Source organism: Ostreococcus tauri (genome assembly GCF_000214015.3).
Source record: "Ostreococcus tauri WGS project CAID00000000 data, contig chromosome 12, whole genome shotgun sequence".
Taxonomy (NCBI): domain Eukaryota; kingdom Viridiplantae; phylum Chlorophyta; class Mamiellophyceae; order Mamiellales; family Bathycoccaceae; genus Ostreococcus; species Ostreococcus tauri.
In genome coordinates this window covers 527,959-542,657 of record NC_014437.2, presented here as the reverse complement: position 1 = coordinate 542,657, position 14,699 = coordinate 527,959, and the positions used below count along the sequence as shown (strand labels likewise).

Genomic DNA, 14,699 nt, shown 5'->3' with positions numbered 1-14,699 from the left:
TAAACCCTAAACCCTAAACCCTAAACCCTAAACCCTAAACCCTAAACCCTAAACCCTAAACCCTAAACCCTAAACCCTAAACCCTAAACCCTAAACCCTAAACCCTAAACTTCGAACCCAATTCCCCTAGAATTAGGGTCTAGAACACAAAATACCCTAAACGTCTCCTGATTTGTTTGAAAGTGAAATGTCTCCAGAGCCACTCATCGTGTCACACCGAGAGTCCAACGACCGTGACAATATTTGTAATTCATCACTTTGCGAGATAGCCAAAACAGCCCCCGTCGATGCCTCATGACAAACACGAGAAGAATATTGGTCTCCATCAATACCCCTCGCCCACCCATTCAATTCGAGTGTCGGAAGTCCACGATTCGATTTCATCGCCGCGCCGACGCGTTCATATTCTCCACGAACAGTTTTCAAATATACCCTCGTCCACGCGTTGAAGTACGCGGCGATTCGCGATGGGTAGTACGTGATGACGGAGCGCGCGATTGAATCGGGGACGTCAATGACGTGCGGTTTTTGCGGGTGGCGACATGAGCACCTCGGGATGACGTCGGTACCGGAGTTTGGAGTTTTTTATAGTCTATGCGCTAGGCTCGTCGATCACGCCGTGAGTCGGTTAAACTCGAGCGCAAACGTGGGTTTGGTGACCACGATATCGTTCACGCTCTCGCGGAAGGCCTGGCCGAGCTTTCGAGAGACCGCGCCGACGTCGTCCCCGTCGCCCACTAAAGCACCGTATGCTTGAACGAGCTCCGATTGCGCGCGACGAAACAAGTCTTTCGGTCGCCAGTCACCTTGAGTAGAGCCGTAGCACGAGGAACAGTCAGCGTACATCGCTTCCATTCCTTGTTTCCATTCTCGATGGAACTTTCCGAGCGATTCGCGCACAGACGCTTCGTCCGCACCGTCGGCGGATTCAAGTCGCGTCTTGAGGGTGACGATGCTACCGAAACGGTCCACCAAAGCGTGATCCACGAAAGCCTTGGACTCATCCGCAAGCGCTGTCTCGAAGAACTGTAACGTTGCAAGCTCAGTGCATGCTGTCGACCTCGTTGGAAGCTCGACGTGCTCGTCGACATCTTCATTCAAGTTTGCGAGCGAACTCAGTGTCGAGCACACAAAGTCGTATGACTTGACCAAATACGCGCTGCGAAGTCTCGGAGTAGCCTTGAGTGACGCGCACAGCTTACTCGACACGCACTCAAAAAACACTTGACGCATGTGATCGAGGAGTGAATCAACCTGACTCGTCACGTCGGCTTCGTCACCGCCCAGCTTTGTGTGCGCGATGGTTGTCAAGGCTAGCACGAAACTCGCGTACCGCTTGACGATAAAGCTCGGTGCTTCGGGGCTTGGTTCAAATGACTCACGCAAATCCTCCAGGGACTTTGTGTGTACGTCACACGCTTGCTTAAATCTAGGCCAGAGTGTCATGTTCAAGTTGTCGATGTACGCGTCCAGCGCTGGCATGCGCCGGTTCATCATGACTCGCCGATGCGCGTTGTTCACTCGAATCGCTACCAACAGCCCGACAGCGTCATGCGAGAACCGCGAGAGGATCTGCGCCACAAAGTCATTATAAGCGACGAGTGGACCCGCAAAAACAGTATCGAACATTTCTCTCTCACCCTTCCAAAACACGTCGCAAAAGGCGAACTCAAACGTCGCCGTGTCAATCAGAAGACGGTGCGCCGAGCGGAAAATCGCATCGAATTCCTGTGCCTGCTGCGCCACCTTGTCGGATTGCCGATGGACCACGAACGGCGGCTCCGATTCCGCAGCTAGTATCGTGCGCGCACGATCACCGAGGACGAACAAATTGTTTTCGGCTGATTCTTGTGCGCACTTCACGTCGGAACGCATCGGTGAAAGCGACATTCCTGAAAACATACCGGCAAACACACTCGCCGCAGACGACGATGCGTCACCCACCGGAGATGAAGACGCGGATGCACGCGTCTTCGACGCCAACGCGACTTTCAGCCTAGGAGACTTGGTTATTGTCTTGAGCGATTCCAAGTACGACGCCACAGACGTCTTCAATATAGTCCCCATCGTGTTCGCGTACACTGATTTGACTTCCCAGTAAACCTCGGGCCCATTTTTGCGTAGAAAATCAATGAGCGGCGCGTACTTGGCCAGGCTATTCTCTTGCATCAACTGGACGTTCGTCCTCGGCTTCTTCAACGCCGCGAATTCGCCGTACAAGAATGCCCACGATCTGTCCACCGCCTTGATGCGCAGCTTTTCGAGCGCCGGGGCAAACTCGTTCAGGGCTGGAAGAGACGCGGATGTGATCGATTCCTTCGACCGCATCGATTTCAAAGCGTCTAATTTGCCGCCCAACTTACTCACGCCTTGGACGAACTCTACGTCGCCCGCGTCGCTTTTGAACAACGCGTTGATTAATTCAGGCTCAACTGTGAGCGACTCAATTATTTCTCCGAGCACTCGCTCCGCTCGCGCTCTATTCGCGTGCTTCACACGCAAATCTTCGCTCGCTCTTTGTAAATCTCTAATTTCGATCGATATCTTTCCTAAATCCTCTTGAAACGTCCCTAGAGTAGATTCCATTGCGCCCAAGATTGCTTCGCACGCCTCCACCTCGCGCCCGAGTTCGAGCAAGTTCTCGCACTCGGTTGCGTGTTCATCGATGCTCCTTCGCTCGACGTCCGCGAGCTTGAGCTCGATCTCCTTCGCGCGTCGATCGACGCTCTCGACGTCGTCCTCGTCGACGTCCTGCCGAAGCAATTCCATAATCACCTCGTGGTTGGCGTAGCGAAGAATCTCACGCGCCGCTGCTGACGACGTCGCCGCCGCCGACGTCGCCGTCGCCGCCGACGTCGCCGATGTCATCCCACGCGCGTCCGCCATCGTCTCGTTCGTCTTCTCGCCCCGAGAGACTCGACGCGCGTCGAGCTCTGCGACGCTTTGATGACGTTTCGGCGAGTGGTTCGAGCGTCTCGGGCGTTTCGTCCTCCACCGCCTCATTCATTGGTCGCGTCGTCCTCCTCGCGATCGAGCGCGCGCGCGATCGCTCTGGAAGGGGCGACCGGTCGATGATGACGCCGTCGGAGCGTCGAGAGACGGCGTCGCGCGCGTCGTCCTCGTCGGCGTCAACGGCGGCGGCGCGCACGCCTCGAGATGGTGCACGTCGGCGCGCTTTCAGACGGACGGTGCGGTCGAACGCGATCGCGCAGACGTGCGCGGGGACGGTCTCGGGCGAGGAAAATCAGTCGAAAGACGACGAGACGCCGAGCTCGGGACGGAGGGTGGTGTACGACGACGATGGGAACCTTCTAGCTGATTACATTGGGCAAACTTCGTGCGTGGTCGAGTCCGAAGCCGAGAGCGGGATGACGAGGGTGAAGCTGATGACGTATGACCGAGTAGGTTTGATGGCGGACCTAGGAAACGCGTTCAACTCCATGTCGCTCTCAATCAGGAGCGCGCATTTGACGAGCACGAAGGAGGGCGTGGTGGAGTGTACGTTTGTCGCGAGCACCTTTGACCTGAGAGGCGTCGCCGCCAACGACTATGAGGTGCTGAAGCAACGCCTGATAGCGAGCGCTCTTCGGCGCGGTAAATCGTCCAAGTGGATCGAACGACAAGCGCGTTTGAAGCAATTGTTCAAACGAATCGATTCTTTGGACACTGGATACATTTCCCAAAGAGAGGTGGACGAATATGCGAAGTCGCTGAAAATGCCGCCGTCATTCGTGCACGACTTCATCGCAGAGGGTGATTCTCACGGAAGTGGTTCGATGAACTTTGAAGAGTTTGCAGCATACGCTCGATCGAAGGAGGTAGTGTTGCGCGACGCATTCGACTCTCTAGAGCCGAACGAGAACGGCTACGTGACAGGCAAACAGCTGAAGGATGGCCTGAGAAAGTTAGAGCTGCGTTCAGGGAGATACAACACGCGCAAAAAGATTCGAAGCAAGAACGTCGACGAGGTACTGCGTTCGATGCGCGATGATGCTCAACTCACCGCCGATGACTTTCGCGACTTGCTCGTCTTCATGCCGGTCGCGGCGTTCAAAACTGTTGATCCGTACTTTATGAAGGTCGGTCTTGAAATAGGTCCGCGCAGATTGGCAATTCCGGACAGGCGCAAAGAAGGTTCACCGTGGGGTCACTTCATCGCGGGCGGAGTCGCGGGGATTGTCGCCAAAACTGCAAGTTCGCCGCTCAACGTGTTGGCCGTTCGCACGACAGTAAGCGGCAAAGCCACCGACGGTCTCGTTTCGATGGTTCAGAAGATTATGCGAGAGGAGGGCGCTCGTGGATTTTTCAAGGGCAACCTCACGAACTCGCTCTCGAGCGCTCCAGGCAAGGCGTTTGACTTCTTCGCGTATTCGTGGTATAAGGACGTCCTGACACGTGGCGAACCGCGCGAGCCAACCAACGGCGAGCGCTTGCTTGCGGGCTCGCTCGCAGGGATGACTTCTGACACGTTGCTTTATCCGCTCGAGGTGATATCGACGAGACTCGCGATCAGCACGGAAATGTACAAGAACTCTCTCGCCGGTGCCGCCGCGGTGGTCCGACAAACCGGTGTAAAAGGGTTGTATTCTGGTTGGCGGTCCGCCATGCTCGGGACGATTCCGTATACGGGCTTGAGCTTCGCAACGTATGACATCTTATCGACGGCGTACAAAAAAGCGACGAAAACGGAAAGCGCGGGGGCTCTTCCGACGCTCGCGTGCGGTGTGGTGTCCGGATTTATTGCGTCGACAGCGAGCTATCCCATCTATCGCGTCACGCTGCGCATGCAAACGGGAATGGCGCCCAGCGATTCCATCGTACAGTGCTTGAAATTGTCTTTACGCGACGGCGGTGCAGGCGCGCTCTGGCGCGGATGGGTACCGAGCTCCTTGAAAATCGTGCCCCAGGCGGGCTTTTCGTTTCTCGCGTACGAATCCGTAAGGAAGCTCTTGCAGGGTGACGACACGCGGAACAAGGATGTTTAACTTGAATGAAGATGTCGACGAGCACGTCGAGCTTCCAACGAGGTCGACAGCATGCACTGAGCTTGCAACGTTACAGTTCTTCGAGACAGCACTTGCGGATGAGTCCAAGGCTTTCGTGGATCACGCTTTGGTGGACCGTTTCGGTAGCATCGTCACCCTCAAGACGCGACTTGAATCCGCCGACGGTGCGGACGAAGCGTCTGTGCGCGAATCGCTCGGAAAGTTCCATCGAGAATGGAAACAAGGAATGGAAGCGATGTACGCTGACTGTTCCTCGTGCTACGGCTCTACTCAAGGTGACTGGCGACCGAAAGACTTGTTTCGTCGCGCGCAATCGGAGCTCGTTCAAGCATACGGTGCTTTAGTGGGCGACGGGGACGACGTCGGCGCGGTCTCTCGAAAGCTCGGCCAGGCCTTCCGCGAGAGCGTGAACGATATCGTGGTCACCAAACCCACGTTTGCGCTCGAGTTTAACCGACTCACGGCGTGATCGACGGCGCATAGACTGTAGAAAAATTCCAAACTTCGGTACCTCGTCATCGCGCTCCGCCTCGACTCGTCGGCAGGGGGCGTCTCACCGCGCGTGCGTCACATCGCGTCGCCGCGTCGCGACGTCACGGCGCGAGCGTGAGACTCGACGATGAGTCGATCGCGCGCCGTGTCGTCGCGCGCGTCGTCGTCGTCGCGCGCGTCGTCGTCGTCGCGCGCGTCGTCGTCGCGTGCGTTGAGAAGAGGACGTCAGTCGCTCGAGCGTCCTCGACGACGCGCGCCCGTCGCTTCGACGTCGGAGCGGGCGACGTCGGGCGACGATTCTTCGGAGACGACGACGTCGGCGAGAGAAAAGTTTCGCTCGTCGTGGAACGCGCGCGAGGCATCGCAGAAACGCGCCCAGGTGGACTATCTGGTGGAGCTCGGGAAGAATGACGCCGGGAACACGAATACCAACGTGGGCGCGAAGGAGGGCAAAATCGACGATGTGTTCGTGCGAAACGCGACGGGAGAGTTTCAACTCGGGGCGGACTCGGACATCGCGAGCGGTGAATTGAGATATCGATTTCAAGAGGCGCGGAAGTTTGCCAACCACGTCGGCGACTATCACGTTCCACCCGCTTTCATGGAAAAAGTGAGCGGACATCTCGTGAAGAATTTTCTGTTCGGCGGTGGTCTGAATCACGTGCGTCAAATGTATAACGAAGCAGGTACGATCGTCCATCCGCCGAACACGCCGTTGATTCTCGGCGTGTGGGGAGGAAAGGGGTGCGGCAAATCTTTCAATCTTGAACTGGCTTGTAAAGCCATGGGGGTGACGCCAATCGTCACGAGCGCAGGGGAGTTGGAGGATGAAAATGCGGGTGAGCCCGGTCGTTTGATTCGACAGCGCTACAAGCGTGCAGGTGAGCTGCTGAGACGAACGGGCGTGATGAGCTGCTTGATCATCAACGACATCGATGCGGGCATCGGCTGGTTTCGTGACACGCAACAGACGGTGAACAATCAGACGGTGTGTGGGACTCTGATGAATCTGTGCGACCATCCAGAACTAGTTTCCGTCGGCGAGGACCGCGGAGATGACGGACGGAATATGGTGACGGCTCGCGTGCCGATCATCGTCACCGCGAACGATCTCTCCACGGTTTACGCTCCGCTTCTGCGAGACGGTCGAATGGACAAGTGGTACTGGAGTCCGACGCGCGACGACATTTGTGACATCGTCCACGCTCTGTTCAAAGATGAAGAAAAGTGGACGTATGAAGCCACGGCGAGACTCGTTGATGAGTTTCCCGGTCAGCCACTTGATTTTTTTGGCGCCGCAAGAGCAAAGGTATACGACGATGCCATCCATCACTGGATGTGTGTAGACGCGCGAGAGAGATGCAGTCTTCTCATGCGTAAAATGAGCGTGGGCGGAGACACGGACCTTTTCGGAAACTCCGGCGCCGATTCGTCGCTATGGAGGTATCACACCCCTAACGAAGTCGTGCGAGGAGCGTCCATCACGCCGGAGAGCGTTTTCACCGCGGCGAAAGAGTTGGCAAGGCAGCAAGATTTCATGATGGCCACAAAACTCTCGACTGAGTATTTACGATGGCAGAAAAACCCGGAGGACCTGACAGATGAAGAGCGAGAGGCGATGGAGGCAAAGGATAGCTGGCGTAAAGCTATGAAGAAGCAGGAAGAGAAAAGACGCGCGCGCGCGGCTGAGATGCGCACGGTGCAGGCGACGCCAGAGGCTCTGGAGGCTCGAAGGCTCCTCTTAGAAGAGTCCATGAAACGAGCCCGTGAACGACGACAAACGGACGAGGCCAATCGGGCTCTGATCATGACGGATACGGAAGAAGCGCTATCTATCCCAGGGCCGCCGGCAAAAAAGAGGTGGGCCACGGTGAGCGCCGAAGAAGCCTTTGGCGCGTTCCAGGCGGGTGATTGCGCTGTGATTGATTGCCGTGATACTAGAACGTTTCGTCGCGAGAACATCGTCGGCTCGGTTAATATGCCTCTCGTGAACGTCGATGGGAAGCCCTTGGCGTACTCGTACGAATCAAACGCCCTGGAATTCCTCAAACGGTTCACGACGAAATTTCCAGACAAGGACGCGTCAGTCGTTCTTCTCGGCGGGACTCAAGCGGAGACGGACGGACTGGATGATCCCGAGCGTTGCGGAGCGATGGATGCCCTCATCGATCGCGGGTATAGAAACATCGCCGTCGTGTACGGCGGGTACGACGGATGGGTAAAGGAGTACACGCCGGGTGGAAAGAAGCGCCTGAAGGAATGGACGCTAGACAGCGTAACAAGTGCGTCGGGCACGAGCTGCGTAGGCGCAGAGTTGCCAGTGGTCGGCAGTCTCGCCGAAGAGCGGCGCGCGGCGCAGATTGCGAAGATTCGAGCGTTTGAACAGCGTCTCGCGCAACGAAATTCGAACAGCGAGTGGAAAGCGGCGTTTGATCGATTCGAGCGCCTGTACTTTTATAATGCGGAAACCCAGCAGACGCAGTGGGCAGATCCATCGGCATACGACGTGACGAACAAGAATTGGTTGCTCACGTCGTCACAAGATGGTGAAGACGCGCCAGTGGCGTCCGATATCTCCGTCGAAGAGGCCGTCGAACGCTTGTTGAGCGAATCGTCCATGGTTATCGACGTTCGGAACCAATTCCTGTTCCGAACAGAAGCGGTCGATAAATGCGTGAATATTCCCGTTCGTCGCGCGGAGGGATCAAAGCTATCTCCCACGTACGTCATCGTCGGTAAAGATGCTTTTATCGAAGCCCTGGAGGCTTCAGGCGTTGCAAAGGATAGATCTGTCGTGTTCGTCGGCGGTGAAGACGTGGACGAGCAGGCGGAAATCGCTGCTCGGTACGCCGCTGCGGCCGGGTTTCAAGACGTCGCGATCGTTCGTGACACAGTGGCCCAGTGGCTCAAGCGATTCACCGCAAGCGGGAAACCGAAAAGGGTGCTAGCGGCGGGCGCTTACAAGAGCGATTTGCTGACAAAAGGCGCGTTTAATCCGTTCGCCGGTGAATCATGAGGAGAGTACTGTGTAGCGTAATAGCGAGCGTCGATATTGTTTAGATACGCATTCATTTATATCACAAACCGACTCAACGACCGCGCTATTTCTTCGACCCACACACCGTTCGGTGACGCGGATCAGTTTGCTCTTGATGCACGTGCTCGAATCCCGCGTCCCGCAGCATTTGTTGAACGTCGATGGTATAGTACTCGTTTGAGTGCGGTTCCGTGGACTTCATCAGCGTGAAGAGTGCCGGGGGTAGATTTTGAATCACAGGACTCTGAGGGTTGTTATCCGTCATAACGAACGTTCCACCTGGTTTCAAGATCCGATGCGCTTCTCGCATGAGCGCCGCCGTCGCATTCTCCGGGCACTCGTGAATGACAAACGCGAGCGACACGACATCAAACGTGTTCTCCGGATACTTGGTATCCTCGCCCTTACCGTGCACCCACGTTCGTCTCTCACTCCCTTCTTCTCCTTTATCGCTCACGGACGCCACGGCGAGCATGTAAGGTGAAAGGTCTAACCCGATGACCTCTGCGCTCGGGAACGCGTCGCTTATGTATCGCGTCGACATCCCGACGGAGCAACCGACGTCGAGAATCTTCCTCGGTTCCGCTTCCCCGGTCGACGCGTTGTGTGTCTCGCGATGCTTTCGAATCGTATCCGTGTATGAATCACGAAGGCGTTGTTGCGCCGTCTCCGCCGTGATTCGATCCTTTGGCCAGACGCGGAGCGCCATCGAGTACGTCGCGCTTCGCGCCTCGGTGGCCGCGAGCCAGCACAGATTTCCCTCGGCGTAGGCGTGAAACGGCTTGAGATAATACTCCGGATACTTCAACGAGTCATCCTTGATTGACTCGAACGCGGCGTGAATGTCCGGATTCGCCTCCAACGCCTTGGCCTCCTCTCTCCACGCGATGCCGTTCTTCTCCGCGGTGTTGATGAGCGTCCTTCGCGCCATTGGTTTCATCACGTTCTCGTACAACAACTCGTTCGAGATCGCGGCGTCGACCAACTTACTCAACACGTCGTCCCCCGCCCAGTCGGGCTTGAGTTTGGACTCCGCGCGAGCGGTGACCACGCGAGAGGTTGACGACGAGGACGAAGGTGTGAGCGATCGCGCGAACGACGACGACGACGACGACGACGACGACGACGGTCTGGGCGAGCGAATACTCTTGAGAGTGGTGATCGACGCCGACGTGATGAACGCCATGACGAAGTTTCGCGCACGACGAACGGGACCGAGGAGGGACGTCGACGATTGACGTGGATATCTGGATAACACAGAGGCGAGACGGACGCGAGGCGCGTCCGACGGACGAGCGGCACCACACGATCGAAACGAGCGCGCGCGCGTCGACGAAAATGTATGAACGCTCGAGAAAAGAATCGAACGACGAGGACGCGACGGGACGCGTCGTCGCGGCTACCTCGCCGCCGTCACTGTTTTCTCTTCTTGGCGGCGCCGCTCTCGGCGCCCGCTTTACGCTTCGCGCGCGACTCGATCGTCGGCGGCGCCTTCTTCAGCCGACGAATCGACGCGGACGACGTCGAGGGTCGCGCGTCTTTCCTCTCGTCCTCGGCTTCAATCTTCGTCATGTGCAGTAGACGTAATCGGATCGGTCCTCTCGGCGGCGGTTCGCTCGCGCGCGCGTCGACGCCCTTCTGCGAAATCGCGAGCGCGCCTCGCCTCCACTCCTCGTACGCGATCTCCCTCGTGCGGTGCATCAACGAGCGCCACGCTCGGTCGTATCCCAACTCTTTCAATTCACTCGCCCTTTCGATCGCGTCACCGTCCTCGGCGTCACGTACCGTTCGTAACAATCCACGAGGTATCTCGCTCGGTCAGCACGTCTTCATCGATCCACGCTGTCGCAACGTTCGAAGCATCTCTCGACGTAACGCCGCGCGAAGGATGCGTTCGTCTTCGTCCTCGCGCGTCTTCGGCGGCATCGTCGGCGTCGCTCTCTGCGTCGCCGCGCGTCGACGTCATTCTCGCGTCACGTCACGTCACGTCACGCACGTCACGGCGCCTCCACTTCATGGCGCTCGCGCGCGTGATTCGTGCATCACATTGCGCGCGCGCGCGAACGCTCGCGAGGCGACGCGCGGTGCGAACGAGCGCGCGCGTGAACGGTGCCGGCGCGCTCGGTCGTCGTCCGGTCGCGATCGAAGCTTTTTCGTCATCGTCGCCAATCACGATGGATGCGTCGACCGCGTCGAACGCGAAGACCTTCATCGATGGCTTCAACGCGGAATACTTGGCGAAGCACAAGACGTACGAGGATAACTTTTGGGCGACGAAGATGAACCTGAGCGGGAACGACGTGGAGGCGCTGACGACGTCTTTCAACGCGCTGGAGAAGTTCATGGGCGACGCCGGGCTGTTGGAAAAGACGCGAGAGTTTTTGGCTCGAAGCGACGTCGAGGCGTCCGATCGAGTCGTGCTCGAACAAATCGAAAAGACACTGAAGTGCTACATCGTGGAATCGGACGAGGCGGTGCGACTTCGTGAGAGCGCGATCGCGAAGGAGAACGCGTTGCAGAGCGCCCGGAATAAGCGAGAGCTCGGATACACGGACGCGAGTGGAAACTTTGTCAAGGCCACGCCGACCGTTTTGCGCACGAAGATTCGCAGCAGCGATGAGGAAGCCGTTCGTAAGAGCTGCTGGGAAACGCTTCGCGCGAACGGTCCATTATTGTGCGATAACGGTTTCCCCGCCATCATCGCCGAGCGTAACAAATTCGCGAGAGCGCTCGGCTTTGAAGACTTTTACGACATGAAGGTCACGCAAGCCGAAGGCTTCAACAAGAAGAAGTGCTTCGAAATGCTCGACGGATTGGAAGAGGCGACGCGGCCGATCATGCACGCCGCGCGCGAGCGATTGAAGCGCGAAAAGGGAGAGGCCGCGACCAAGGGTTGGAACACGGCGTACTACCTCAGCGGCGAGCTCACGCAATTGATCGATCCGTACTATCCGTTTGAAAACGCCCCCGAGGTTTGGGGTCGATCGTTCGCTTCGATGAATATCGCGTACAAGGGCACGACGATGCGTCTGGATCTCTGCGATCGGGTCGGGAAGTATCCAAATGGCTTCTGCCACTGGCCGACGCCTCCGTTCGTAAAGGGTGACGGCTCGTGGGTGCCGTCTGAATCCAACTTCACCTCACTCGCGACTCCGGATGAAGTCGGTAGTGGTAACACCGCGCTGACGACGCTCATGCACGAGGGCGGACACGCCGCGCACTTCGCGAACATCGTGCAAGGATCTCCCGTGTTTGCTCAAGAGCGCGCCCCTTTCAGCGTCGCCCTGGCGGAGACGCAGTCAATGTTTTTGGACGCTTTGTGCGAGGACGCCGCATGGCAGGCTCGTTACGCCAAGGATCGCAACGGAAATGTCATTCCTTGGGATTTGATCGAGCGCAACATTCGGGAGAAACACCCGTATAAGGTTTTCGCGCTTCGCGGCATGCTCGCGGTGCCGTACTTTGAAAAGGCGCTCTACGAGCTTCCGGAGGATCAACTCACGACGGAGAACATCTGCCGAATCGCCGACGAGATTGAGGAGAAGATTCAAGGGGGTTTCAGTGGCAGACCGCTCATGAGCGTTCCGCACATTCTCGCCGACGAATCGAGCGCGTACTATCACGGCTACGTCTTCGCGGAAATGGCGGTGCATCAAACGCGCGAATACTTCTTCAACACGGAGGGATACATCGTCGACAACCCCGCGGTCGGTCCTAAGCTCGAGAGCGAGTACTGGCGCGCGGGCAGTGGAAAGCCTGGTTTCTTGGGTCTCGTGAACAATCTCACGGGCAAACCGCTGTCCCACGACGCTTGGGTCAAGGAGCTCGGCGAAGACGTGGACGATCTCGTCAAGTCTGAGCGCGAGGCGTACGAAAAGTCCCTCGCCGAGGCGCAGACGGCGAGCGACGTAGATTTGGACATGCGAATGCTCTTCGTCGATGGCGACACCGTCATCGCCGATTCTCAAGCCGAGGGCGGATTCTTGAAGGCGTGCGCCAAGTTCAAGAGTTGGATTCACGAAAAGTGGCCAAAGACGGCGTCCGTCGCGGCGTGATTGAAACAAACCTATTGATACCGTACAAATACACGCGATCTACTTTGCATCGGCCCCTGACACGCCGTTCCGCTCCCCTTCCCATCTCGATCGACGACGCGGTTCACGCGAATCGTGCCTCGGTCCTCGCCCGTCGCGCCCTCTCGGCTTGTCGTACGGCTTCGGCGCGCGACCGCGTTGCTCGTAACGCTCCCGATTGCTTCGCATGCGCTCGTACGCCGCGTCCGCTCGCGCGCGCTCCGCCTCTACGTCGCGTAAAAATTTCGATGGCACCCCTTTACCCGTCTCGGACGTCTTCGCGTTCTCCTGCGCGCTCGCCAGGTGCGTCCAGAGCTCGACGACGAACGTAAGCGCGTTGACGTCTAGAAAACTTTCCAGTTGCCTCAGCATGTGCCCCCCGTCCTTGTGCACCGCGGACTCCTCCAACATCACCGAGATCATGTCGATCAAAACTTCGTCCTCGACGCCGAGGAGTTCAGTGATCCTGTCGTTGATCCACGGCTTGAGACACCCCACGTCCACCTTGTCGGTGTGAATCTTCACGCACAATTCGCTCGGTAGCGACATTTGTTTCTTCCTCGACGACGCCGACGCGCTGGCGCCATCGGACGCGAGCGCGTTCCTGGAGAACGGGCGTCTGTACGCGCTCATGCGCGGCGTCTCCACCCGTCGACCACTCCCGCGTGCGTCGCGCGCGAGACGTGTGTACGCGCGTGTGACGCGGACCCTTCCCGAGGCCCTCGCCCTAGGGCATCGCGCCCTTTCCCGCACTCGCGCGCGTCGTCCATGGGGGCCGAGGACGATATTAAGGGCATCCTGGGCGTGGCGTCGCAGATATGTTTCATCGGTACCGTCGTCGCGACCGCGCGCGAGGCGTACGGGCACTGGATGCGACAAAACTGCGCGAGATGCGGAGGGGCGTCGAGGTTGACGTGCGAACACTGTCGAGGACGAGGAAAGTTGGAAAAACCGACGCAGCGAGGTGACTTCTCGGACATCGGGAGCGGACAGGAGGAGACGTTTCCGTGCATGTTTTGTCAGTCCAAAGGGTCGGTGTTGTGCCGGGTGTGTAACGGCGCGGGGAGCGAAATCAGCGACAGGTTTAACTGGTCGCGCATGGTTCGCCCAAACGCGCCGTTCCGCGAGTTGTTAAGGAATCGGAACTTTGGCCTGATACCCAACCCGATCGAGCAACAGATCGCTAAAACGGCCAAGGAGGAGACGTTGGAAGAGTTTATACACAACGACATGGAGGATCTCGAGGCGTTGACGAAGAAGATTAAGCGTCGTCGCGTCAAGCGCGCCGCCAAGCGCGCCGCCCGAGCCGCCCGCGCGCAGGCGAGAAAGACGCCACCGCGCGAGTCTGGCTCGAACGGGGGCGTATCCGAGGTGTGAGTCCATATTTTTCGCACGCATCGTTCATTAGTAGGTCACATAGCAGCGCTCACGCGAGACATTGTAGCACGTAGAAAGTCATCGCCGCCCGCGGAGCCGCCGCGTCCATCGGGAGAGGGGAACCAAAGACGTTTCGCGTCCCAGACGACGACGCGTTCACCGCACACGTCGCCGCGCCGTCGTCGACGCGACGCGACTCGAGCGCGATCGACGCATCGGCACGAACGGCGTCGTTCGCACGCCATCGCGCGTCGTCACGACACCGTCGTCGACCGCGTCGTCGCATCGACTTCACGCTAATCGTTGAGACGAATCGACGCGTCGTCGTCGATCGATCCGTCATCCATCGACCATGCCGTTCGCGCACGACGCCGATCCGTGGGCGAGCATGCGACACGATGGAGACGATGAAAACAGCGCGGTGGCGATGGTGCAGACGAGACGACGACAGAAGAGTCAGACGCGATTCAAGACGCGCGACGGCGGCGAGAATGGAGACGTCGACGAAAACGAGCGAGGACGTCCGAAGACACGAGCGATGAAGGAGGAAGCGGAGAACGCGTCATTGAGCGCGATGGCGAAGAAATCCCGCGCTGAGGCCAAACGTTCGGCGAAAATGGGGATCGTACGAGAGGAGGTGGACAAAATAAACGCGCGGACGGGCGACGGCGCGAAGAGCGCGCGAGCGCTCTCGACGAGAACAAACGAGCCCGG

At 58.1% G+C, this 14,699-nt stretch overlaps 7 protein-coding genes across 7 annotated transcripts; 4 read left to right on the top strand and 3 right to left on the bottom strand.

The window, feature by feature from the left end:
• Positions 1-612: 612 nt before the first annotated feature.
• OT_ostta12g03200 (Vps52/Sac2) lies at positions 613-2,886 on the bottom strand (the record flags this gene model as incomplete). Its single annotated transcript, XM_022982927.1, has 1 exon — positions 613-2,886. One exon carries the CDS (start codon positions 2,884-2,886, stop codon positions 613-615), a length of 2,274 nt encoding a protein of 757 aa, XP_022840145.1.
• Positions 2,887-3,074: 188 nt separating this feature from the next.
• Positions 3,075-4,985, top strand: OT_ostta12g03190 (Mitochondrial substrate/solute carrier; the record flags this gene model as incomplete). The annotated part of the gene is made up of 1 exon (XM_003082423.2): positions 3,075-4,985. One exon carries the CDS (start codon positions 3,075-3,077, stop codon positions 4,983-4,985), a length of 1,911 nt encoding a protein of 636 aa, XP_003082471.2.
• A 640-nt stretch (positions 4,986-5,625) lies between these two features.
• Positions 5,626-8,514, top strand: OT_ostta12g03180 (P-loop containing nucleoside triphosphate hydrolase; the record flags this gene model as incomplete). Its single annotated transcript, XM_022982926.1, has 1 exon — positions 5,626-8,514. One exon carries the CDS (start codon positions 5,626-5,628, stop codon positions 8,512-8,514), a length of 2,889 nt encoding a protein of 962 aa, XP_022840144.1.
• An 85-nt stretch (positions 8,515-8,599) lies between these two features.
• Positions 8,600-9,721, bottom strand: OT_ostta12g03170 (Methyltransferase type 11; the record flags this gene model as incomplete). The annotated part of the gene is made up of 1 exon (XM_003082418.1): positions 8,600-9,721. One exon carries the CDS (start codon positions 9,719-9,721, stop codon positions 8,600-8,602), a length of 1,122 nt encoding a protein of 373 aa, XP_003082466.1.
• Positions 9,722-10,550: 829 nt separating this feature from the next.
• On the top strand, positions 10,551-12,590 carry OT_ostta12g03160 (Metallopeptidase, catalytic domain; the record flags this gene model as incomplete). Its single annotated transcript, XM_003082420.2, has 1 exon — positions 10,551-12,590. The coding sequence occupies one exon, from the start codon at positions 10,551-10,553 to the stop codon at positions 12,588-12,590; it is 2,040 nt and encodes a 679-aa protein (XP_003082468.2).
• Positions 12,591-12,629: 39 nt separating this feature from the next.
• OT_ostta12g03150 (PWI domain) lies at positions 12,630-13,241 on the bottom strand (the record flags this gene model as incomplete). Its single annotated transcript, XM_003082421.2, has 1 exon — positions 12,630-13,241. The coding sequence occupies one exon, from the start codon at positions 13,239-13,241 to the stop codon at positions 12,630-12,632; it is 612 nt and encodes a 203-aa protein (XP_003082469.2).
• A 135-nt stretch (positions 13,242-13,376) lies between these two features.
• OT_ostta12g03140 (Heat shock protein DnaJ, cysteine-rich domain) lies at positions 13,377-13,985 on the top strand (the record flags this gene model as incomplete). Its single annotated transcript, XM_003082422.2, has 1 exon — positions 13,377-13,985. The coding sequence occupies one exon, from the start codon at positions 13,377-13,379 to the stop codon at positions 13,983-13,985; it is 609 nt and encodes a 202-aa protein (XP_003082470.2).
• Positions 13,986-14,699: the final 714 nt, after the last annotated feature.